Below are 24,055 nucleotides of genomic sequence, written 5' to 3' on the forward strand. Positions count from 1 at the left end.
GGAGGCCACCAGCCTGAATCTGCCCACCCCCTCCTTCATCCCATCCCAGACTCCATCTTGCACTGCAGGGGCCTCTCATGTCCATGTTTGGACATCCTAGCCTGCCTTTACAAGTTTTTAACCATCTCCCCCTAGAACCACTTATGACCTGGAACAAGCTTTTGCGAACCCTAGAAGCCAGCTTGGGTCTGTTTGGGTAGGGAGTGCTGGGGTCTTAAGGCCCAGAGAGTGGTAAAGAAAGGGAGGAAACGGGCTTTGGGTGGGCCAGTCCCCTTGGCTGTATTCATTCATCCCCCTGTGGGTAAGGGCAAGGGCAGAGAATGCCCAGAGGGGTACAGAGGGTGGGCCTCAGACCAGCAGCCTCTGCATCACCTGGAAACATGTTGGAAATACAGAATCTCAGGCCCCTCCCCAGACGCTGGGAATAAAAATCTGCATCTTAACATGCCAGGTGATTCCTGTGCACTTGTGGTTTGAGAAACACTGCTCTAAGGGCCCTCTGTCTAATCCCCTCTTCACAAACGAAGAGTCTGAGGCTAAGGAACAGGGCAGAGGGAGGGGCACAGCTTGGGGCTGGGCTGCTGGGGTCTGAGAGTACACATCTGGGCACCTTGTATTCTCTAGTGGTGAATAAGTGCCAAAGCAAATTTGAGAAAAAATACCTTTTCAGTAACTCCGATTGACAGGTTCCTGGATTAAGAGATTTATAGTGAGTGATCCAAGCAAGAGGATTCCATTAAGTCACAGGCGAAGTAATTAAAGGAAGGTTAGTGATAATACATCACTCCAGGAAGAAACTGGAGGGAGGGCTGAGAAACTTTTGTTTTCTATTTTATTTCTGGATCCAGCGCACATAAGCTGGAGGAGATTTCCATAGCCAAAGTTAATTGTCCTTTTTTTACTTATTTATTCCCTACTGCATTCCATTGGCCTTTTCTCCCCCTTTCCTTAGGGCATTTTAGTTCCCCACCCTTTCTGATGCATCCATTTGGTCCTGTTTTTCTTCACTTCTCTGCATTTGCTTTTCTTAAGTCTTTCACTCTGCTCCAAACAACATAAAACAAAGAGAAGTGAATGGGACAAGGTTGAGAAATATGGTCCGGTGCCAGTTTTATCCCGCTACCGATTCCCATCTACTAAAAATTTTTTTAAAAATGTAATTTTTATTCATGTATAAAAACAGAAAGAATTGCATTTCGATTTTGCCAGTACCCTTCACCCAGTGACAATTATCAACATATTGTCAGTTGTGCTTCAGCTTCTCTATCCTATCTTCACATCTCCATTTCTCCCCTCCCTCCCTCCCTCTCTTTCTTCCTCCCTCCACTCTCCTTCTCTCTCTTTTCTTCTCCATATCCTCCTTCCCCCTCCTTCTTTCTCTCCCTCTCTCCCCTCCCCCCACTCTCTCTCTTTTTCTGGTGTTTATTAAAGCAAATCCCAGACATCATATCATTTAACTCATTTCCTATAGCATTTCCCGGAGGCCCTGAGGGCCACAAGAGAATGTAAGCTGAGGAAATGATCTCTTATGATTGCGTTCTTCACCAAAATATGGAATTTGTGTTACTGAGATAAGGGAAGATATAGAATTTCTTAAAACCTCGGCATAATACCCCAGATGGTGCAGATTTTATTTTCCATCTCCATGTCCTCTCCCTAGAGTCTTTGAGGGGGGCCTATAAGAACTTTTTAATCTTCCTTTACTATGAAAGTAGTAACACAATAACAGCAACCTTGGATGTTTATAAACCTAAAAAGAAGGGTATGTTCTCTTCCTGTTTGCAAACAGCATTCTGAGAGCATCACTTTTGCAGTATAAATCTGTCATTGTAGAACTTGAGGAGATCTTCTATGACAAGGAACCAAACACACTCCCCGCCCCAACCCCATGCAAGCCCCCAGAGCTGATTGTTGTGATGGTATAAAGTTGCTTCAGATCAGGACCTAGATGAGAAAGCATGGCGTACAGTTGCTTTAAGGTTCACACACATCAGATCTAAGGGGTATGAAGTACTTTGGAGGTTTGGTTATTTTCCATTAGTAAATATCCAACTAAATTTGAGTAAAATGTCTTCTAAATAAGTCAAACAGACAGGACTTTGAATGAGGGAATTAATTATAGCTCGTGTCCTAAGGAAAAGAATCCCACTGTGGCATAGAGAATGTAATTAATGGGAGGTAAGTGCCAACAAATCATTCCCTAAAATATTAATGCTATCAAAGAACAGCTGGATAATGAGAGAAACTTGACCCTTGGGGGACTAGCAGAGGTTGCTGTAGAACTTTGGGTAGTTGTGATGTCATGGAATTCCTCTAAATTTAACAAAAATAATATTAAGAGGTGTGGTTCTGGGAAAGTTATTAGCAGTAAACATGTTTTTGTAGTTTTATCATCTTATTACGATCACTATATCTCATTGTTTCTGTGGTTCTACATGACTTTCCTCCTTAATTGCTCAGGGTTTATACAATCCAAACAGCACTCCTAAAAAAAAACAACCACCAACAACACAAAATAACCCCTTTACGGTGCTTTGTGACCACCTAGAGGGGTGGGATAGGGAGGGTGGGAGGGAGATGCAAGAGGAAGGAGATATAGGGATATATGTATATGTATAGTTGATTCACTTTGTTATAAAGCAGAAACTAACACACCATTGTAAAGCAATTATACTCCAATAAAGATGTTAAAAAAGAAAAACAACCTTTAGGGCTGGCAAGGATTTTTTTTTTGTACGTAAAAACAGAGTACCTAAGAAATTTCTGCAAAAACAATTTCCCATATGCTTAAGTTCTTTAAGTCAAGAAAAACTGTCTCATTGTGGATAAAAGTCTGAACTTAATTTGGTTTTACTTAATAACATATTATTGTCCCAAGAAATATCTAAGGAAGCAATAAAATATTTACACAGTTCTATTTAACATCTGAAATGTTGGGCATTATTTTTACATTCTCATAAATAAATGCTAATCCCAATATTTAAAATCAGAAATCAGAAGTGATTATTTACTTGGAATATCCTTGAGCATACATTTTAAAACAGAAACCGTTTCATTCAGAGTTAAAAAAAAAAAAAAAAGAAATATGCTTCTGTGAACGAACTCGGATCCTCGGGAAGCCGCGGGCTTGGTGAACGCTTTTGACCGCACACTTTTATGGCTGGTGCGCGGCAAACTTTGTCTTCTTTCACTCAACTTGCCAACAGCTAAATCAGTGACACGGGCATTCAGCGTGTTTGACAAATAGGTGGAGATACGCGGGACATATTCACACGTACGAATAAACGATGACAGGAAGTTCAGGATGCCGTAAGAATAAATTCTTGAGTTGAGCCCAGGTTTCACATAACGCCAGTTTCATAAGGCACTTACGCCGCCAAAGGAGCAGTGCCCCTGAAAATAGCACACGGGGGACACATCATTTAAATAAATGTGTTTCTTTGCCCGAACAGAAGTTCAGATCTGCTCAATTATCATTAATTTTGTTCTTTTATTTCTTTTGCGGGCGCGAATGGAGAAGTCGTGCTCTTTGAGGTTTTGCGAGCTGCCCTCGGCAGGCGGAGGTGACCGGCGATTCTTCGCCCGGTGGCGTTCGGGTTAGGGGGGCGGGGGAGAGTGCGAGTGTGTGTACATTTGTGAAAATGTGCCGTCCCTTCTGGAAAAAGTGGAAACTTAGGTGGAAAACTCAGCGTAGATGTGGGCGGGCCCTAGAAAGTAGGCTATCCGCCCAGAACCCTCAGAACAGGTGTCCCAGGAACGAGGCCAGATCTGTGCAACAGACGACAGAAGATTCTACAAACCCCAGTTACCGAGTTCGTTTTTGATTACATCCCTAAAAAGCAAGGCCCTGGTCTCCACCCGCGCGCTAACGCGCGTGGATAGATGCAGAGACCCGGCGGCCCTGGCCCTCTGCGGAGTTTGCTGGGCTGTGCGAGAGCTGGAAGGTGTGCGTGGAGAGGGCCTGATGCCCCAGGTTTAGGGTAGAGTCCTGGGGGAGCGTGCTGGGCGGGGGTGGCCCGGAAAGGCGGAGGGGGGCGCGCGAACCAGAGGGCGCACAGGACCGGCGGTCGCGCCGCGCCCGCTGTGATTAGCCCCGGCGGCGCGCCCCGGAGGCGGACTCTTTCTTAACCCTCGCTCTCTCCCCCTCCCTCTTCCTTTTTAAAGGACGCCGTGGAGGCAGAGCTGTCAGCAACCGGGAGGCCGTTTGTACTTGGCCGCGGCAAGGCGGACTCCAGCTCCCGTGACAGACAGGGGCGGGGGGCAGGGGGGCCGCCTGTCCCGGGGCTCCGCACGAGGGCATCTCCCATCCTCCTGCCTTCGGGCTCCGCTCTGGACTCGGTAACGGACGCAAGTCGGGGTACTGCGCGGCCCGGGAGTTGCCAGACCCGGGAGTTGCCAGACCCGGGCGCGATGGCTCCCGTGAGGAGTGGGGCGGTAGGTGGCCGAGGGCTGGGCGCGCCCCTCGCGCCGGGAGCGTTATGAGCCGGGCAAAGGGCCGCTGCAGCAGCCCCAGCCTCAGCCTCGGTCGGCGCCTTCCGCCGGCCCTTGCCCACTCGCCCCCGCGCACCATGCCGACCCCCGGCCTGTGGAGCCCGCCGCGCAGCCCCTTCCTTCTCTCTGGCCCCCGCTAAACCTCGCGGGAGTGGCCTTGGCCGCCGGGGCAGCTGCCCAGGCCGCGCCCCGGGGGGAGGCGGAACCGCGGGGCGCCCGGAGCCCCGGCTCAGCCCTTCGCTCTCCAGCCGCGTGCCCCTCTCGGCCGCCCAGCGCGTCAGCGGCGATGGGGGCGCTGCTGGCGCTCTGCCTCCTCTTGGGCTGGATGCGCGGGGGTCCGGCGGACGCCCAGCAGTCCGGAGAGTACTGCCACGGCTGGGTGGACGTGCAGGGCAACTACCACGAGGGCTTCCAGTGCCCGGAGGACTTCGACACGCTGGACGCCACCATCTGCTGCGGATCGTGCGCGCTGCGCTACTGCTGCGCCGCGGCCGACGCCAGGCTGGAGCAGGGCGGCTGCACCAATGACCGCGGCGAACTGGAGCACCCCGGCATCACGGCGCGTGAGTGCGGGCCCACGGGGGGCAGACCCCTCCCGGCCGCCGGGGCTGCCGTGTGTGCCGGCCGGTGTGCGCGCGGACAGGCGCGCCAGGCTTTCCCGGGTCTGAGCAAAGGGGAGGCTAGAGGTGGGAGGATCAAGGGAGGAGTGGGTGGTCGCGTTTCAGGTCGGGCCCTATTCCTTTGCAGTCCCGATTCCCGCCACAAGCGGTTTCCGCGGGTCTGCCCAAGAGAAAAATTTCAAGGGACAGTGAGGACCGCGGAGCTTGCATCCGGTGACCCCGGGGAAGAGAGCGGGAGCCTCGGGCGCTCGCGACATTGCAGACAAGGGCTGTAGGGGCAGCGCAAGGCTGGACTTGGGTTTTAAATGACGGTGAGGGTGCCCCAGCGCGCGCCCTGGGCGCTCCGGGAGCTTTGAGAAGTGCCCATGGCGCAGGGAACGCAACTGTTGGGGCGCGCTTATCTGTAGCCTCACGGGCGTAAGGAACTTCAGACACTTTTTTTTTTTTTTTGGTGGCCTTTTGGTAGCGTTTCTAAGCCGCTGCCCAATTCTCCCGACTTCCTTTCATTTCTCTGCATCGAATTACCCTCTCCGGCCCACCCCCTATTGTCACGCTTTTCAGAAATACCCAGGTCCTCTAGCTGGAGATTTAGAAACCGGGGTCGCAGGGGTTTCCCCGCCCCCTATTCTCACATCGGAAAACGCGGGTCAAATTTCCACTAACTTCAGAGCGGAATAAATCACGATCCCAGCAGAGAGATTTTACACCTTAAAAAAAAAAAAAGAAAAAAGCTTTCCACCTGAATCGGAACTTCAGGGCAACACTTTAGAGCTACAGGCGATAGTTTTATGGCCGGGAAACCGGAGGAGCGGGCGGAGCTAAGGGCCGCGACACCCCAGAACTCCGGAGCGTAGGTCTGAGGCCGGCAAAAGACGGTCCCTGGGAAAGACGGGGAGAAGCTGGAGAGATAATTGATGGCGCTGGAGCCCTCGTCCCCCTGAGACTGACAACCCAGAGGAAAGGGGGGCCAGCCCTTCCTTAGAACCCCATTAGACTTCCAAGGAATTTAACTTTGGAGGGCAAAATACCAATCTGCAGGATTGGGGAAGAGGCTTCTGGGAAAAAGATGTTCAGTGGAAAGGAGAGAACTCTAGGCCGGCCTGGCCTGTTAGGAAAATACAAACTCTTTCCGTGGCTTTACTCCACTCACCCTGGGGCGCCCGGTTGCTCTCTGCAGAGCAGTCGTGAGTGCCCGGCCTCCAGCAGGGCCTCTATCCCGGCCTCCTCGGGCGAGCTCTGCAGCAGGTGAGGCAGTCTCCTCTCTCACCAAGGCTGGGTGGGATCTGAGGAAGCCTCAGGACCCGTGGCTCTCTCGCTCGCCAGCTTGTAACCTTGGGCAAGTTACTTAACTTCTCTGGGCCTCTTCTCAACTCTAAAATGGGCATATAGCGCTCAGAGGAGTTAGGCTGTGCATTAAAGGAGTGCATGAATGCTTAGCAAGGTGCCGAGTACGTAGTTCGTCACTTTAGACTTGCCTTCCACGGGGCGCTGGTAAATGGGGCAGAATGGGTGAGCTTACACCCAGGAGCCCACGGATCTTGGGGTGGATAGTTATCTGTCGCTCACTGCCTGGGTGTCTTTGGGAAAGTCAACAACTCTCCAATGTGCTTCCACATCTGGAAAACAGAGTATCACGCCCACCTCACCGGGTCTCCATGAATCTGACAATAAATACGAAAGAGCCAGGCACACAGTAGGGCCTGTCAGTGCAGGCTTGCTTTCATCTACCTCTAAGCCAGAGGTTTGCATCCAAGTGTGGCTCTATCAGGCAGGGGACACACCTGGAGGATTGCCCCGGGGGTGCCTCTGGGGTAGGAAATTTTATGTCTGCCTTATATAGAGAAGGAAACTGGGGTTAACTCTGACGGGTGCTCTCCCGGAAAGTCTGGGCCACTAACACCAAGAACTGCATCACGATCTATCCAAAGTTCAGCCTGACCTTTCCAGAATTTGGGTGGGAATTGGGAGGCAGAAGCATGGCAGCTGGAGGAGGCATCCCAAATTGTTTCTGGAAAGAAGTATCCAGAGGTGACAACTTGTGATGCAGTAGGAGACACAGTTAATTGGGGCCCTCTATGGATTTCTTTATCCTGTTCTTTCTGTAGTCTTGTAAATTCCCGGGGGTTTCATTTAACAGGACCAGCTCTCTTTGCTTAGATTGGAGATTCTTGGATAGGAGATGGATTTTCAGCCTTAGAGCCCTTAAGAGCCCCACCGTGATAAAACTACTAAAACCCAGATTGAAAACCAGTGTTATAGTAACCCCCCAAACTCATCCTTTCCCTCTCTCCAGTGCGTGAACAGGAGGATAGAGTCTGTTCCGACTTCCAGATGTGCAGTGTGATGGCTAATTGCTAACAGTCTACAGTATCAGTTTGCTTCCTCCCTGCTAGGAACAAGAATATTCCATCATCACAGTTTGCACTTCAGAGCTTGCCAGTAACAGGCTCTGAGAAGCTGGGCTGACAAGGGTGGTGATGTGGACCTCCCACCCCCCACCCCTAAGCAGCCCAGAGTTTGGGAGACTCTAGTCCCAGCATCTGTGCCTGTTTTTGCCTTTTAGAGCCTGTGTACGTTCCCTTCCTGATCGTTGGCTCCATCTTCATCGCCTTCATCATCCTGGGCTCTTTAGTGGCTGTTTATTGCTGCACCTGCTTGAGACCCAAGGAGCCCTCGCAGCAGCCAATCCGCTTCTCGCTCCGCACCTATCAGACGGAGACCCTTCCCATGATCCTGACCTCCACGAACCTCAGGGCACCTTCCAGGCAGTCCAGCACGGCCACCAGCTCCAGCTCCACAGGGGGCTCCATCCGAAGGTTCTCCTTTGCCAGAGCAGAGCCAGGCTGCCTGGTGCCCTCACCACCCCCGCCTTATACCACAGGCCACCCAATCCACCTGACCCAACCGTCCGGTTTCCTGGTGTCACCCCAGTACTTTGCTTACCCACTCCAGCAGGAGCCACCACTGCCTGGGAAGAGCTGTCCAGACTTCAGTTCCAGTTGACAGGCCATGGCTACAGATCCACCGCGTAGTGCAATGGCAGACCCACGGACGCTGCTGCCACGGCCACCAGGATTTCTGAGGAAATTTCCCTTGAACCCAGCAATGTCATGGAGAAAAGCGCAAGGAAAATACAGCACCTTCTAATCTTGAGGTTCCTGGCTCCAGTCGCAGAATGGCTGTTAGAGAATTGCTTTCTGTCTTTGAAAACATGGTGACTATTACATTTCAATTTATGTTACTTTTATTCAAAATAGGCAGCAGTCCGACTTTAAAGTTACAAATTGGCTGAAGATGTTTTATTGGACAACTCAGCTATCCTGCTTAGAAAAGGCCTACGTTGTTCTTTTTTCATTATAAGTTGTTTAGTGAGTGATAATACAAATATATATAAAAATAAACCAAGAAATATACCCGATTGTAATTATTGAAGGTTCACTTAAAAATTAATTGCTAAGTAAACTGAGGGGACAGTGAACAACCTATTTATAATTTGGGGAGCAACTTAACTGTGAATAATATTAGCATCATGGGAACAGTTACTTTTTAAATTAATAGCTAAATTTTGTTTAAAATATAAGAGCGTCTTGAGAATACAAGATTTCAATAACCACATGAGAAGTTTAACATTTTACATATTTACTTAGATATTCATTGTAACAGAGATCTTACGTAAAAGCATTTCCCCCACCCACCCGAGGGAGTATTTATTGCAGACTTTTTGTTCAGCAACATTTAGTGTTTAAATGAAAGTTGGACAGTTGGTTCTTAAAACATTTATTTGTAAAATGACTTATGTACAAATGTAAAGATTTGTAATTTAATGTATTTACCACCTTGACGGTACTAATTAGCGGTCGCACTGTCATTTTTTATGTTAATAATAAGTGCGGAGTTCAAAGTCCAGCTTCGGCTATAATTGTCTGATATTATGTCTTAAGTGCCACTGAATTCCACGTCTGATGACTAAATATTTGGGCATATATCCTGCTGGATTAGAATAAATAAAATCTTTTATGTTTTCGTGAAATCTCTTTGAAAGTTTAGATCAAAGTGCTTCATTTTCTCGTCTTAATGATACTCTTTGCTATTCAATAATAGGAAATGTCTTTGCCTAACACTTCATAATTTGAAATGAAAAAAATCCTACACTGATTTTGAATTACGTTAGAAAGCCATTTTCTGCAGCGGGGCTCCTGAAAGCAGCCAAGGAAGTGAATTTTTATGGAGATATCAGCCTGTGGGCTTCAGCCCTCAGATGTGTTATTTGCATAGATCTAAAAATTGGGACATTTCTCATAAGAATCTGATTTTTGGCTTCTCGTGGCAGGAAAAGGATGTGGCACCAAGGGTCCTGCTCTGCCAGGGGGTCAGGAGGTCCTTTTCGGAGAGGACAGTTGCCTTTTGCCAGCCTCCTGCCCGGTCTCCCCGACCTGGCTCATCTCCTTCAGTTTTGTTGCCTCCTGTCCCTTACGGATGTCCTTTGAAAACCCAGGTTTATATGAATTCATACTATCATATGACATCCTCAACAGCTCTTGTCAAATACAGCTACTTAGAGGTGGAATTCTGACCTAGGGAAAGTCATCTGGCCTTGCCCTTTGCTTTCTAGTTGAGGAAACAAGTTGGAAGATACTATGCCTTTGCCCACTCTGATGGCAGAGGAGCTCTGACTTCTAGTCCCCTGCTTTCAATTAACAGTGGCCTGACTTCCAGGTGTCCCAGGATAGCCCCAATAATTCAGGAATAAAGGGAAGGCAGGAAGGGAGAGAGGGAAGGAGGGAGGGAGGAAGGAGGGAAGGAGGGAGGGAGGGAGGGAGGGAGGGAGTAAAGGCTGAATGTGAAAGGATAAACATTTGTGAGAAGTTCTGGAACTCACTCCTGTGTTATTAGGCTGGCTTTATTTATGTTTGTTACATTCTGCTCCTTTGATATTTTAAAGTTAATCTTTACTGGGCTTTTATGACCCAAACACTATTCTAAATATTTACATGTGCTAACTCATTTTATCTGTAAGCAATGCAACAGGGAGGTATTATAATTCCTATTTTTATAGATTTGGAAACCGAGGCATGCAGGAGTGTAGTAACTAGCCCAAGGTCCCACAGCTAGTCAGTCCTGGAGCTGTAAGCATAACCATATTCAAACAGCAAGGGAACAGGTTTGCTACACTGGCAACTCACACCCCAGAGGCGCTCTGCTGTTAATGTGATGTTTTTTCCAAATGAAGCAAAGTTTGATCTTCTTTTGATTTGCACAGTTGTTTCATATCTGGAAAATTCAGTGTATATTAAGGCAGTGGGGAAAACACTTCTTCAGTACGATGGGATTAGGTTTTTCCACCGAAAGGAATGGAGGGACATTTCAAAGTCATGCCCCTGGACATCAAATCTTTGTTGGGTGCACTGTCCCGTGCATTGTAGGATCTCTGAAAAACAGAAGTTCCATATTTTGAAAAGTAGTTATGCAAATAATGGGTAACATTTATTAAGAACCATGTGTGTGCTGTATGACGTGTATCACTTAATCTTCACAAACCATAAGTCGGGACTATTATCACACCTATTTTGCAGCTAAAGAAAGCAAAGCCGAAAGGTTGGACACTGTGCCCAAGGTCAACAATAATAGAGCCAGGATCTGAACCCAGGCAGTCTGCTTTGAAACTCTACGTTAACTTTATGGCATGTACCTAGAAGGCCTAATTTTCTCAGGAAAAAATTATCCAACCTACTTTTCAGAAAATCTATTTGGGGAGGAGTGATTGACTGTAATATGGTACATACCCTGCAGATAGAGGGGATTGTAACCATCAATAGGATTGGTGCTACATTATGAGAACATAGACTAATACAGAGCACAAGTAGAAACACTAGAGGACAAACATTTCTCCCTTTATACCTGAGACACTTGAGAGAGCAGAGGGTGATTTAGATGGATTTTGGAGTCAGAGTGTCTGGGTTAGTTTCCTGGGTCTGTTACCCATAAGCTGAGTGACTTTGGGCAACTTACTTTACATCACTGTGTCTCAGTCTTCTCATTTGTAAAATGAAGATGTTGATGGTACCCTATTGCTGAGGGTTGTCTTGACGAATCAGAAGTCAGAAGCACTCTCAAATCACTTGCAATCTAGAGGGGAGGGAGCTGTGTAGTAAGTCCACAATACACAATAGAAAGCAGATGAAATATCCCAGCATATAAATGCAGGACTGAGTTCTGTGGGAGGGCAGATCCAACGCTGATTGGAGTGCAGGGGACAGAGAAAATGGCCCGACGGTTTGACAGAGTTAGTCCCTGGTAATCCATGGCCTCCTTCGATACCTGGCCAACTTCTCCTTATCAACTGCGACAGAGCACCCTCCCACCCTGCACTCATGGCTTGTGGATGTATTTTATCATCTGCTTTAGAAAAATGTATTTAATAAATTTGCTTTAAAATGGTTATTCACTCCAAACCCAACACACTGTATTTTTGGCTGTCCAAATGCATAGGTGTTCCCTCTTATTTTCCCACCTGTTTCTTTTTCATTGATGTTATTCTTAGCTATTCCTCATGGTGGAGAATTTGCCAGATTGACTTAAATCTGTAGGAAATTTTCTCTCTAAAACCAGATAACCAAAACGTTTCCTGAAAATATATACAATCACAATTAGGAGTATGATACATTTCACTGGGTCCAGATCAGGTTACCTGTGCATAACCTAAAAAGCTTATTTAGTATATGTTCAGGAAAAATAAGGATTTACTTACTTAACTATTAAGGGAACAAACTGTCCCATATTTTTATGTATAACACTTTCAAAATTGCAGTTAAACAGTTATTAATGAAATTATTCTGACAGAGAATTTTTTATTTGAATTGCTGGTTATATAGTTTGTACTTGAAATAAAGACTGAATGGTAAAAAATATTTCATTTTCCAACAATTTTTATTAGCTTTTTAGTGAAATGATCCAGGTTAGGAAGATCTTTCTTCACTAAAATGAGTGGCTCTGTATTACTGAAATGGAAGGTTTAGGTCTGAGATGCCATAAGCACATAAAAACAAACTTTAAATGGGGATGACGCATTGAATTTATGGGAATGTATTTCAAGTTTGCTGTTTCCTTATGGTGGTATTAGATGACAGTGCTTATTTTAAGGGGGATGGAGTTGAATGTGAAAATATTTGACATAATTCACAGGTAACTTTTCTGAACACTGTTTTGCTGTGGTTTTGCATGGGGGGGGACCCACTCTCAATCGTTGCCCTTGGAAAGGCGGTGGGAAAGGAAGTCGGGCCCCAGACAGCAAAGCACACACTGCCCCTCGCTCTTATGAAACCAGAGGCTGCTCACGTTGCTTGCCCAGCGCTTGCCTGTGAACTAATCCTGTTCTAGCAGTTTTCCAAATTGCATTTCAGTTCCTTTTACCAAACAATGGTTATTTTTGATTAAGCTCTTGTCCACATTTCCAATGTTTCCTGTATTTTTGTCTCACGTGGCAATTTTAGTATCTTCTGGTTACTTCCTTCAAATTTTATTAGCTAAATGCGGCCACTTTCTCATATACTTAAAAAATTTCGGTGGGTTTAGAAAACTTAAGACATTCATGCTATGTGAAAGGAAGGAGCCGTGAATTAGCTGTTGACTTAGAGGCCGATTTAAATCTGTAATGAGGACAATCCTGGGAGGCTTTTCTGACTGAAGAATCAAAACATGGTAATTTTATTTTAAAAATTGTTTTTTTGATACTTAATTATCAAAACTACCAGCTCATACAAAACTAGAGTTAATATACCCCACTTTATGTTGGGTTGAATGGGATTACAATGCAGGAATATTTTGTATATCACTGGGGTTGTAAACAAAATGTTAATATTGTTATTAAACAGATACACCTTCTCAGACTATAGTTAGAGCAGATTTGAGGGTTTTATAAAGCAATATAGTTTCTAAAACTAGCAATTAAATCTTGAACAATTTTCTTTATGTAATGGTAAAGTTTATTTCATTTTTAACAACAATCAGAGAACAAAATGTTTAAAATTTGCCGTTTAAAACATGCACATTCACAAAAGGCCAATGACACATAACACTGCATAGAATTGAATATTACTCGACTTTAATAACTATTTATAAAACAGTGCATTGAACATCGAGATAAACACACCTGAGAAAACTACTATAATCACAGATTCAATACTCTCCACTCATGCAGCTTCACAATTTCTACAGCAGTTTCAGCAGGAATGGTTTTTCATGGAGTTGAAAATACTATTTTATCTTTAATGCAAACTGCAATTTTCCATAGTAGCTGCCTTCCAAGGCTGCTTTTTTTTAACCTAATAAACTTGAAAATATGAAAAATGAAGCTTGAAGTAGTAAAACAAACAACAAACAGTATTTACTGCATTTATGGCTTCTAGTCTAGAATCATGAAACATAAAAATATATATTTTTAAATATTCTGCTCACATCTTTGCAAGAGATTTACCTATGGAAAGTTGCTGTTAATTCAAAGTAAGCAAGTATGAAATCTAGCTTTTTTTTTTCCCTACTTAAGGGAGATTTATTTGCTGAGAAGTTTTGTGAGCTTTATTAAGAAAAGTTCTTAGAGGCAAGCTAAACAAAAGTTTCAATTAAATTAGTTCAAATTTGTTTGTAAAATAATTTACTTATAAAAAAAAAGTTGTGTGGAGGACCAATTAATTTGTCCACTGAATATGAAATTCCAGGTAGGCCATGAGAGACTTTTATAAGGCAGAAATAAACATCAAGATTTACAGCAGTAGCCATGCACTGGCCTAGGCCACTTTACATATTAATTCATGCAAACCATAAACCTATCAAAAACACAGCTGCTCTCATATAGAAAATAAATCAAGACAAAAAATGGAAAACATTTATTTCCCTTCCTTCAAAATTTAACTTACATTCCATTTTAGTAGCTGTTGAAGGCTAATTAAAATGCAGCAAAGTATAACAGTTTCACAAGTGACTTCAATTATTTTAACGTGAGAAAAATCAGACTATGGTCTCTTTAAGAGGCATTATAGAAATGCTGATCATTAAAAAGCATTTATTAGGCACCGAACTGCATGGTGTTACATTAAATAATTTACAAAAAAGAATTCCATAGGTCTGGTTCATATGATGTGAATAGGGTGGGAATTTTCTCAATGAATTTTGTACATAATTATAGATTTATTTGGTAATATAAGTTTTAGAACCAGGAAACATCAAAGGGCAAACTGCACAAAAATAAACACCAATGATTATTTAGCTTTGTAATAACGATGACATTTTTAGAAATAAAAAATTGTGAATATGCAATCTAGTACTTTCAGAATGGCATTCGTTTCCTGAAAGAATATTTAAATGACAGATTACAAGTGCTGTACCGTGCACAAAATGCAGAACTATCACGTGACTTTCATACTGGATATTTAGAATGCAGAATTGCAAAATTAAAATATAAAATGTTATGACCAGGATAAGTGTTGATTTCTTGAATTCATTTTTTTCCCCTGGAAATTAAGAGGAATCGCTGAGTCCATTCAATGACTATACAATTCATGTAAATGGCTAATACTGAATAGAATACACGTTCACCTGACTTCATTAGAAAAAGCTTTCAATTAACTTTGCCACGTTGCTGAAGCAGGCTCACGTCAGACAGAGTGGTGTGTGGGAGGGGAGGCAGCACATGTCATTTAAAATTTACTACATTCCTGAGAAACACCATTTTCCTGCTAATAATTTCTACCATATAGCATCTTTCTGGGTGGGAGACACCAATATATTTTTTTATGGGTATGTAAAACATTTAGAAAGTTCATGCTCAATATCACTGTGTACTAGTTAACACTAAAGAAGCAACCTCCAGCTTTTCAGGGTGAAATGAATGAGGATTTTCTGCAGTAAGTAGTATTTTCCGAATTGTAAACACTGTAAAGCAACGGTGTTAGCATTTGCCGGAGTTCCTACAAGGGACTTTTTAATCGAAGAGTGTCCCTTATTTCAGAAAATACACGTTAAAAGTCACCTCAACTGTTTATTTTAATCCTGGTAAAACTCTGTTACTTGCCCCATCCCCCCACCCAAGGTTAAAGAATCAGAGGGTTTTTCTCTAATTAACACTACAAAGTCACTGCAATTGCAATGTTATCTTTTAAGTTTTACCAAGGTGGTCACTCCTTGCTGCCTACTCCCAACTCCCACCCAAGAAGCTAAGAGACTGACTTAATGTTGATAATTCAAAAACAGGTCCATGGGACCAAAAGGCATAAATTAGTCATGTTTCAGATCACGATCTTCCACATGATTAACCATGAGTCTTCCACTCATGTTGAAGGGCTCCACAGAAACGATCCATGTTTCAGGATAAAAACAAAGCGTTTCGTTTAAGTCATAAAATTCAGTTCTATTACACTCATCACATTTTGATATTAAAGTTTTGGGGAAGGATGTCACCTATGAGGTGAGGGGAAATGGAAGCAGCCCTTTTCTGGAACTGCTATGAAGTGTTCCTCCAGGGGGATGTACCTCGTTCTTCTTCTTTTTAAAAAATCCTTATTCGTTGTACTTGATTTTTGTTTTTCATTTTTTGTGGTTTGACCTCAACTCTCATCATGGAGGCCCAGAAAAGCTGCTCTGAATAGTCATTCAGTAGACAAGGACTGTGAAATCTGAATTTCGAACATGATCTTAGGCCCTTACGCCTGTGGTCTTGTTAGATGTTTGAATTTATGATTTTCTTAATCTGATCCCCAAATGGGAAGGGTCTGGGGAGTGAAGTATGTCAACTCCTTGTCCCCTTTAAGTTCAAATTATGTATGTTATAACCTCTCTTATGTGTAGAAAATGTGGGAGGCATACAGGTAACTAAATAGCTAAAAACACAGAGAAGGAAATAATATATAGCTGAATTTTAAACCTAGATTGAGAAAAAGGATGAAAAAGATGGGAATTATTAAACTCAAGGAGTGATCTGAAAATCTCCTGTCTTCTCACTTGTAGTCGACTTATTTTTTTTAAGAGGAAGTTGTACCAATTTTACTGGTAAGTCCACTTAAAGGCAAACAGGCTTTTGAATACAAGGCAAAAAGTTTGCTTCAATCTCTGAGGTGTATCTGAAAGCTAGAATTCTTTTTATTTCCACATGAAAGCATTATGTTAAAAATAGTGTAGAAAACTGGTTGTGGTTTTTAAACAGCCCCTTCACCATTGATTGTTGGTGGCAAAATAGGCCTTTTCAGATGTCTTGGAAATGCTGAAAATAATTAAGCTGAACACACATTTTAAAGCATATTAACAAAAATCTACTTTTCTTTGTAAAGTTATAGACATGAGTACAATAGATGTTTTTAAAATGGGTAAAAGGTACTACTTATTTGTCCCAATTAGCAGTGTGTGACTAATTTTGGGAGCTGCTTGACTAGTGAACTGTGAAGTCATTCTCAGTCTTATGTACGGGGCAGTCACCATAACACTGGGCGTGCCATTGAGGACAGCAGGCATCTCGAGTGGGCACTAATAGGGAAAACCAAAACACAGGACACAAGCTGAGTCTACGGACATTACAAAGGCCCATGCATTTATCCAACATGGTATTCCAAACACCTGGACAGAAGCATTGGGAATCTCACATAAATATGTAAGCATATTTTTCTTAAAAGAGAAAACTCGAAGACAAAATGACATCAGTCTACAGCAGAAGCCAGGTTGTTAGAAAAATCTAAATGACGATGAAACCTCATTAGAAAGGATGGAGACATAAATACAGTTTTAAAAATCAGTATCATAAAGACAGTCACATACCACGTGTGCACTGCAACTTGAACAAATAGACAAGATGAACGAGAAAGAAGCATTCGTAAGGCTAAAGGTGCAACATCACAGATTTTAGTAGCAAATGCCTTGAAATACTCGTTTTTGCAAATCACTCTTAGATTTGTAAAGTCAGGCATGCAGATCTTACAGCAGAACTAGAGGTAAACCTTCTCTTAAATTTCTGGGCAAATGACTACTGAATGACAAATACATTTATTAAACTTCTTTGGCAAACATTTATAGTGACAATTTTTGACACAAACCCTTATTATTATTAATGTCTTGTTTAGAAATTTTGCTCAGTGAGTCGCTTCCTTAAGAAGGCTGGTTTTTCTCAGCATATTCTGAAATCTAAAATGGGTATCAAGGAGTCCCTTTAACTTACTACCATTTTAGAGGTTTGTAAAGGTCGGTCGCTTTGTGGCATATCCAAGACACTGATAGTGGCAGCCCCAGAGTAACAGCATAAGAATGCTGACCTATTCTCAGTGTAAGAAAACACTCTGGCAAGATACAAGGTCATTTTCCATTTCTGTTTTCAAAGACTTAGTAAATACTTTAGAAAATCTGAAAGAGATGGTGTTACAGTGTGGTTGCACAGTGCTTATGTCTATAATATACATGAATCTGAATGTCAGTCAATGAGATGAGTTCAGATCCATTTCCCCTCCTTGGACCAGGCTGGAATTGGTCAGCAGATTCTGGTGAAGACCTGGGAGCTCCCCTTCGAGATGTGTCAGAGCTGGCCTCTCATCCCTCCCCCCGTCACCACTCATCGGGTCTCTGCTTTGTGGTATCATACGCTCTAATCACTTCAGACTGTGAGACGATTCCATTTTCATCTTGAGAGAAAGCATACCCGTCTGTAAGTTAAAGATAAAATAGAAATGGTCACCTTGAAGTCGTTGGAAATCTCTGTTATTCTGAGTGTTGAGCGCTCATTTCCTAACTTGGGGAACTAATGCATCCCTCCCACCTTTAAAAGCATGAAGACACTAGTTTTTAATGTCTGTAAACGGTATAGACTCAACTGCAAAATGAAGAGTGAGATGATGGTAGCTTAGATCCTAGGAGCTGTGTTCCCTAGACGAACAGATGCTCTCGGCCCCCCTCAATTCTCCCTTCAGCATCTCAAGTCCAGCCCCTCTAATGTCTGCTTCCTGACTAGCAGAGGGGTGGGGAGTGCAGTCAAGTGGGTGCGTGTATTCCATATAGATCAGGCGGATGAGAGGGAAGGAAGAATAAAAGCAAGGGAGAGGAGGAGATAAACACACACAACTTCGAATAGTGGAAGTGCGCTCTCCTTCCCTCAGAAGACATTATTCTGGGCTCTCAGCATCTACAAATAAACTCACTCATGCCCCAGCCTGGTCCAAGGGGGCTTGGGGATAAGAAATGACCTCCAAGGGAATCACATCTTTAGAAAAGGCCTCTTGAAGTATAAAGAGCAAAAGCATTAAACATGAGTATATATAAATGAAAATAAATTATATGTGGAAATAACATGAAACAAATGATATATTACTAACACACATACATTTACCACAGGGCTTTATATATTATATTCTTTTTTAGATCCTTGAAATGTTAAGAGGGTGTGATACCTAATAATTTCTTACAACTGTAAATATTCATAAATATTTTTGAAGGGGAAAATACATGTTTCAATTGTGCGATGTTTCACATACATGTCATTGTGTATGAAAGCTGAAAAGGCTCTTGCAAAGTTATTCAAGTAGGAAAGATAACAATACAGAGTGAGCTTTTAAGAGTTAAGATTTATTTCACTGGTTCTTTTTAAGACTTAAGGAAACAAGGGGCATGCAGGAATATTTTTCTTGAAGTGGAAGCAGCAAGATTTTCAAATGCTCTATCTCTTTTGCTGAAAGTGAGATGGCCGTGGTCAAAGGATTCTTTAAACATTTGTCATTTACGTAACATGTTGCAAATGTGCAAAACTTGTTTTAGGTGTTAACCGTAAATAGTTAAATATCTCTAAAGTTAAAATACTGCTCTCAGATCCTATGAGGTAATGGAAGAGGATGTGTTTGAAAAACAGAACTCAAATACTTACGGAGCAGGTTTTGTTGCAATGATTCTGATGGGTACAAGTTCACGTGGTTCTTCTTAAAGACATTCTTGAGCAGTTGCGCCCTCTCCGTGAGGCTGCAGAACAGGTGCAAACGTGTGAAATGAATTATCAACTCGGTGGAGAACCCAGAGAGCCCACAGGACCACCAGAGAGAGTCAGACTGACACAAAAGATTGCTTGAGAAATCCGGAGTCTAGTGATTATTTCAACCCCATTTTCTCAGACAGCAAATGAGGTTTCAAGTACTGGATACTTTTGAGGCCATTTTCTTCCCCCCTGACAGCTAAGGAGAGTTTTGTCCCCAGTAGTCCAGTCAAAAGATTTCCCCACCCCCAGTTATATTTAAGTCAAATACAGACACAGAACCTGCACAATATAATTAATAAAAAATACAAACTCTACCAGTTGTGTTAGTGGCTTCTAAAATCTTGGAATTTAGACTTACTACATATAGCAAGCATGGCATTTTAGAATTAAAAAAATTAACCATCACTATACCTTTTTCCTACTTTGCACATATTCTGGTGTAAAATAATTTTTTTTTGTTATACAGAAAAATCTGAAAAATTATGCAAAGAAGAAATTTCACAGACTTTTTAATTAGAAAAATTCCATTACCACTCTAATATGGTATGAAATGTGTTCCTTAATTTCATTTTAAAATAAAAAAGCTGTTTTCAGAAAATACTTTACCAGGTAAAGTGACAAGAAAAAACACATTTTTCAATAAACGTTTAGAAGAATCTTCTCTGCAGAAACAAACCCATGTAATTATGTAACTTCCAAAAGCAGAATGTAAGAAATAATGCATCTGTTTTTCTCCCCTGCACACAGAACAGCGTTTCACCCAGTAGGGAGTCAAATACTTGTCGGATAGATGAATTTGAGTGATAATTCCAAAGTGCACTTTTAAACATCATCAATCCTCCCAATCATGCCGTTTCTTCATTGGTTGATTTATAAAACTTTGCTTTGATATCAAACACATAACAAGCATGAAGAGCTAATAAATAATCCACATGTGTTGCAGCAAATGTTTATGCAATTTTGTTTTAATCACTGGAATTGACTCAGTGGACAAATTTCCATCTTTTAGTTTCCCCACTTTAAAGCTTTAGTTAAACTGCTGTAAGTTATGTTAGTTCTGTATTTTGCCAATTTTTTTAGACCCCGAAAGGGAACAATGTTTATCATATGCAAAAAAAAGGATCATGTGCAAAATGAACTCATTGTAATTACACAAACATTTAGGCTTTTGCTGAAATAAAATATTTAGAAATGTTGACATTTGTAGTAGTCTTACACACATTTTTAAAAGTCTAGGGGTGTTAACTGCTATTTATTAGACATATTTTATTGTCACTGGGAATTAAGGCAAGAAAGCTAATTAATCTTAAAGCTCCAGTGGTTTTGCAAAAATTTGTAAAACTTGTTTTTGCTAGTGAAATAAACAGATATGGGGAATGAGAAGGAGCCATTTTTACAGAGTGACTTTTCTTACTCTGCTCTTAAAATGATCTACCGTTACACACCGGGGGACTCACAGGGACACTAAAATATGTAACCGCTTTGAGGAAGTCGGCAGCTTCAGCAGCAGGTGGTCTGATGTTGTTAGCAGAGCATCGTGGATGGGGTGCTTGGCAAGTCTCTGGTGTTTAAAACTGAAATGACTACAGAAGACTAGAGGACGGCAATGTATCATGATAGAGCTTCTTCTTCCCAAAATACGTTTTCCAGGTTTCGGGCTGGCCTTCCTGAATGCATGATACTTTAATACTACAACATGATACTTTAATATTACAATTATGGAAGCGATAAGAAGGCAGATGTGAGAATTGCCCCTTTCATATTATGGCAACCTAAATATATGAGATAATGTAATTTTGTTCTGTAACGGTTCATATAAGGCTAGTTTATCACTCAGCTGTTACATCAAGTTAATGTCTAGTGTTAAAAAAAAAAAAGCAGAAAGTCTCTTTCTGGGGAAAGAAGCACACTACTGTGGAAAGAGCCTGGGCTTTGCAGTCTTACTTTGGTTTAATTCTGAGTCTGTTACTTATTAGCTGGGTCACCTTAGGCAACCTTTCTTGGACATCTCATGGAGAACAGGACAATTCCTAACCTCAGGCTGACGGAGGATTCAGGGAGTTGTACAGCTTCAACCACAGTTACGGGTACTCAGGAACCACTCAACACTTAGAAGCACTAGTTCTTCCCACCCTTACCATCCCCCAGATCCCAAGGAATTTATTATTGAAAAAACCCCACCTAGAACAGAGATCATCACGAAACAAAAGATACTCTGTGAGGATCATTTCTGATGCCTTGGTTTATATTCAACATTACCTCAACAGGAGAAGTCTATTGCTGAACATGAGTTTTAACTTATAATGCCCCTCACTCCACTTCCTTAGGAAAACTACTAGGTTTTTTTTGTGTGTGTTTTGCTTTTTGCCTTAGCTACACTGGACCTCTTGATAGAACAAAAACTCCCTCCTCAGAATATAAATGCCGTTCGTGGGAGGGTGCTTAATAAATAATAACTGATGATGACTTGTATTTCTCTAGTCCTATCCCACTTTTGGAGAACTACTCATCATTTCAAAGTTATGCAGTTTCTGTGCCATCGATGTTTATGGGTACTGATATCACTATCAAGCCACATTATAAAATATACTGGTAACATGTTAACATTAATAGACATGTTAAAAGTTTAGTTTTTGTTGAACAGTTTAACACAGTGTGAGAAGAAAAAAAGACTCTAGGATGCCTTCTAACTAAAACCACATCTTATTCACAACTCTCGTTCAGTAGTTTTACTCAATTTGTAGGGTCTTTCATGTACATACCAAGCTATGTAAATTTTCTATTTATTTAATGCAATCACACAATTACCACTTACGTTATTTCCAAGCCTGTTAAAATGCTGCAACTTAGATATTTGGTGAGGTGAGGTGGAAATATACCACGTTTTAAAATAAAATTTCATTTAGAAATACTAAAAAAAAAAAAAAAGTAAAAACTCATTTACTGTCCTGGAACATGTTGTCTTAAGGTATTTTCAGTTATCTTTGAAGAGCGGTCAATTTGCATTTGTTGTTTTATTGGGCTGCCAAGCTGTTTTCATTCATTCATGAAATGTGTTACTGCATAGCATACGACAGCTGTCCTGTAGTAGGCAGTGGTGGTGGGGAGATGAACGATGAATATGAGAAGCCTAAGTAATCTCTGCTCTGGAGGAGGTATTTCATCGTTCTGTCACGTTTCTTTACAAATGCTGGATGGAACCCTTATCACAGGGATGAGAGTAGGCTGGGGGAAAACATTTGATATGTCCTCCTATCCTAATCACCTCTCCCCACACCCCGCGCCTCCGCCCCAGCCTCAAAGAAATCTATGTAATCCTGATATAAAACCCAGGTGAAAATTGAAAAATATAGTTTCTTTTCTATTAGTTCTGGGGCAATGTTAAAATTGCTTTTCATTAAGATAAACAACACAGAGAAAAGCTGGGAGAGAACACCATCACCACCCCCATGACCAAATGATCTGACATCCATACTTCCCTACTGTCTTTTTTAAAGCTAAGGCTGTGGGTCACACAGTGGTGATGGACAAATTAATAAGGACTGACCTGAAGATCCTGGGCTAAAATTCTATTTAGTAACGGCTGACGATGATATGCTGGCTAATGTCTACAGTTAGATACAAAAAATTATGAGGCTCATTATTCATACTGCCTTACTATAAGATGCATTGCTTCACACACACGTGAAAGGTATCCAGTAATAACTGCCCTGTCTCTAATGAGCCCATTGTCCACAAACCCTTATTTTAAATCTTTGGGATTTTTGAATTCACATTTTGTTTTGTTTTGTTTTAGAGAAAGTAATACGTTACACACAATGTGTAGATGTAATATTCCCAAGTGGCATCTTAGAGGCCCATATTCCAAAAAGTAATATTCCTGCTATAAAATACAGGAATATTACATTGTAGAAAAATAAACATGATCAACGTATTTATAGTACAAATTGTTTTGGTTCTTCCAGCAAACTTTGCTATAAGCCTATGGAAAAAACTGAATTTCAAAGCTTTCTGGACTTTGGGAATGAAGATGCTTCGGCTCCCTAGTGTTGGAGCACGTCCACATAAAGTAAAAGCAAAGAACAGGATTTCACAGCTTAAAGTTATTTTCTTAACACACAAAAATAAGCCATGGCTACACAGTATTAGGAATAAGGTTTGGCTTTATTCTCCCAATTTTTTAGACTTAAACTGATTTCTACCATAACCCATGGCTCAAAAGCAATATACTTAAACGATGAAACATACCTTTTTCCTCAAAATTTCGATATAAAATTAAAATATATCTAATTTGCTGGAAATTATGATAAGTGGCATACTATTTCTATAAAAAGGACTAATTCTTTTAACCAAGGTGTTTCAATTTTTGAAAATGAGTAGAGATGAGAAATAAATTCTTATAAATATTAATCTGGATACGGTGCTTACAAGTAAGTTATAGTTTCTCTGACACTCTTTCATTTTACATCTAGCTTGACTTCATAGTAGTGCTTAGTGAAGATTAAAAAAATTGGGATGATCAACCCACAAGATTTTTCTTAAGAATTGCATCATTCTATGACAAAAAAAGTAAACAATCAACGCTAGGCGTTACTAGTTTGGGAAGTGTAACCTATATACTTCTATGTTCTTGTTATCACATTTTAATTTAATTACCCACAGGTCAACCCCGCTACTCAACTATCCTTTCACCCACCCTTTCATTCGTTCGTTCATTCATTCCTTAGTTAACTCTCTTGGCCATACATTCATCCACTCAACAAATATTGACTGAGTGCTACTATGTTCCTGGCTCTGTGGCCGGTTCTGGGTTGCAGTTAAGGCTAGGACAGAGGCCTCTCCTACAAGGAGCTCCGTCTAGTTGGGAAGACGAACAAGCATAGGGCGAACAAATACACTATATCATAATGCAATAAACGTAAAAACAGAAGAACAAACAAGATACAGAGATAGC

General features: G+C 42.0%; 2 protein-coding genes across 14 annotated transcripts in view; one reads left to right on the plus strand and one right to left on the minus strand.

The window, feature by feature from the left end:
• The first annotated feature begins 4,697 nt into the window (after positions 1–4,697).
• On the plus strand, positions 4,698–9,833 carry SHISA3 (shisa family member 3). Its single transcript, XM_089911862.1, has 2 exons — positions 4,698–5,104; positions 7,677–9,833. The coding sequence occupies exons 1-2, from the start codon at positions 4,778–4,780 to the stop codon at positions 8,112–8,114; spliced, it is 765 nt and encodes a 254-aa protein (XP_089767988.1). The 5' UTR covers positions 4,698–4,777; the 3' UTR covers positions 8,115–9,833.
• Positions 9,834–9,951: 118 nt separating this feature from the next.
• The window catches only part of ATP8A1 (ATPase phospholipid transporting 8A1), a 241,088-nt gene continuing 226,984 nt past the window's right edge, over positions 9,952–24,055 (minus strand). For 11 of the 13 annotated variants that reach the window (XM_089911844.1, XM_022565114.3, XM_089911845.1 and 8 more), the window contains 2 exons: positions 18,997–19,088; positions 13,191–17,785 (listed from right to left, as the gene is read on the minus strand). In XM_089911844.1, coding sequence (XP_089767970.1) covers positions 17,688–17,785; positions 18,997–19,088 — 190 coding nt within the window. In that variant the 3' untranslated portion in view covers positions 13,191–17,687. Of the gene's footprint in view, positions 10,540–11,035; positions 11,238–13,190; positions 17,786–18,996; positions 19,089–24,055 lie in introns of those variants that run through there. The other 2 variants (XR_016393271.1, XM_089911849.1) reach the window with 2 other exon arrangements.

The sequence above is a fragment of the Delphinapterus leucas genome, chromosome 5 (assembly GCF_059928025.1).
Source record: "Delphinapterus leucas isolate spDelLeu-1000000601 "Yukka" chromosome 5, BTC_Dleu_Yukka2, whole genome shotgun sequence".
NCBI classification, from domain to species: Eukaryota; Metazoa; Chordata; class Mammalia; order Artiodactyla; family Monodontidae; genus Delphinapterus; species Delphinapterus leucas.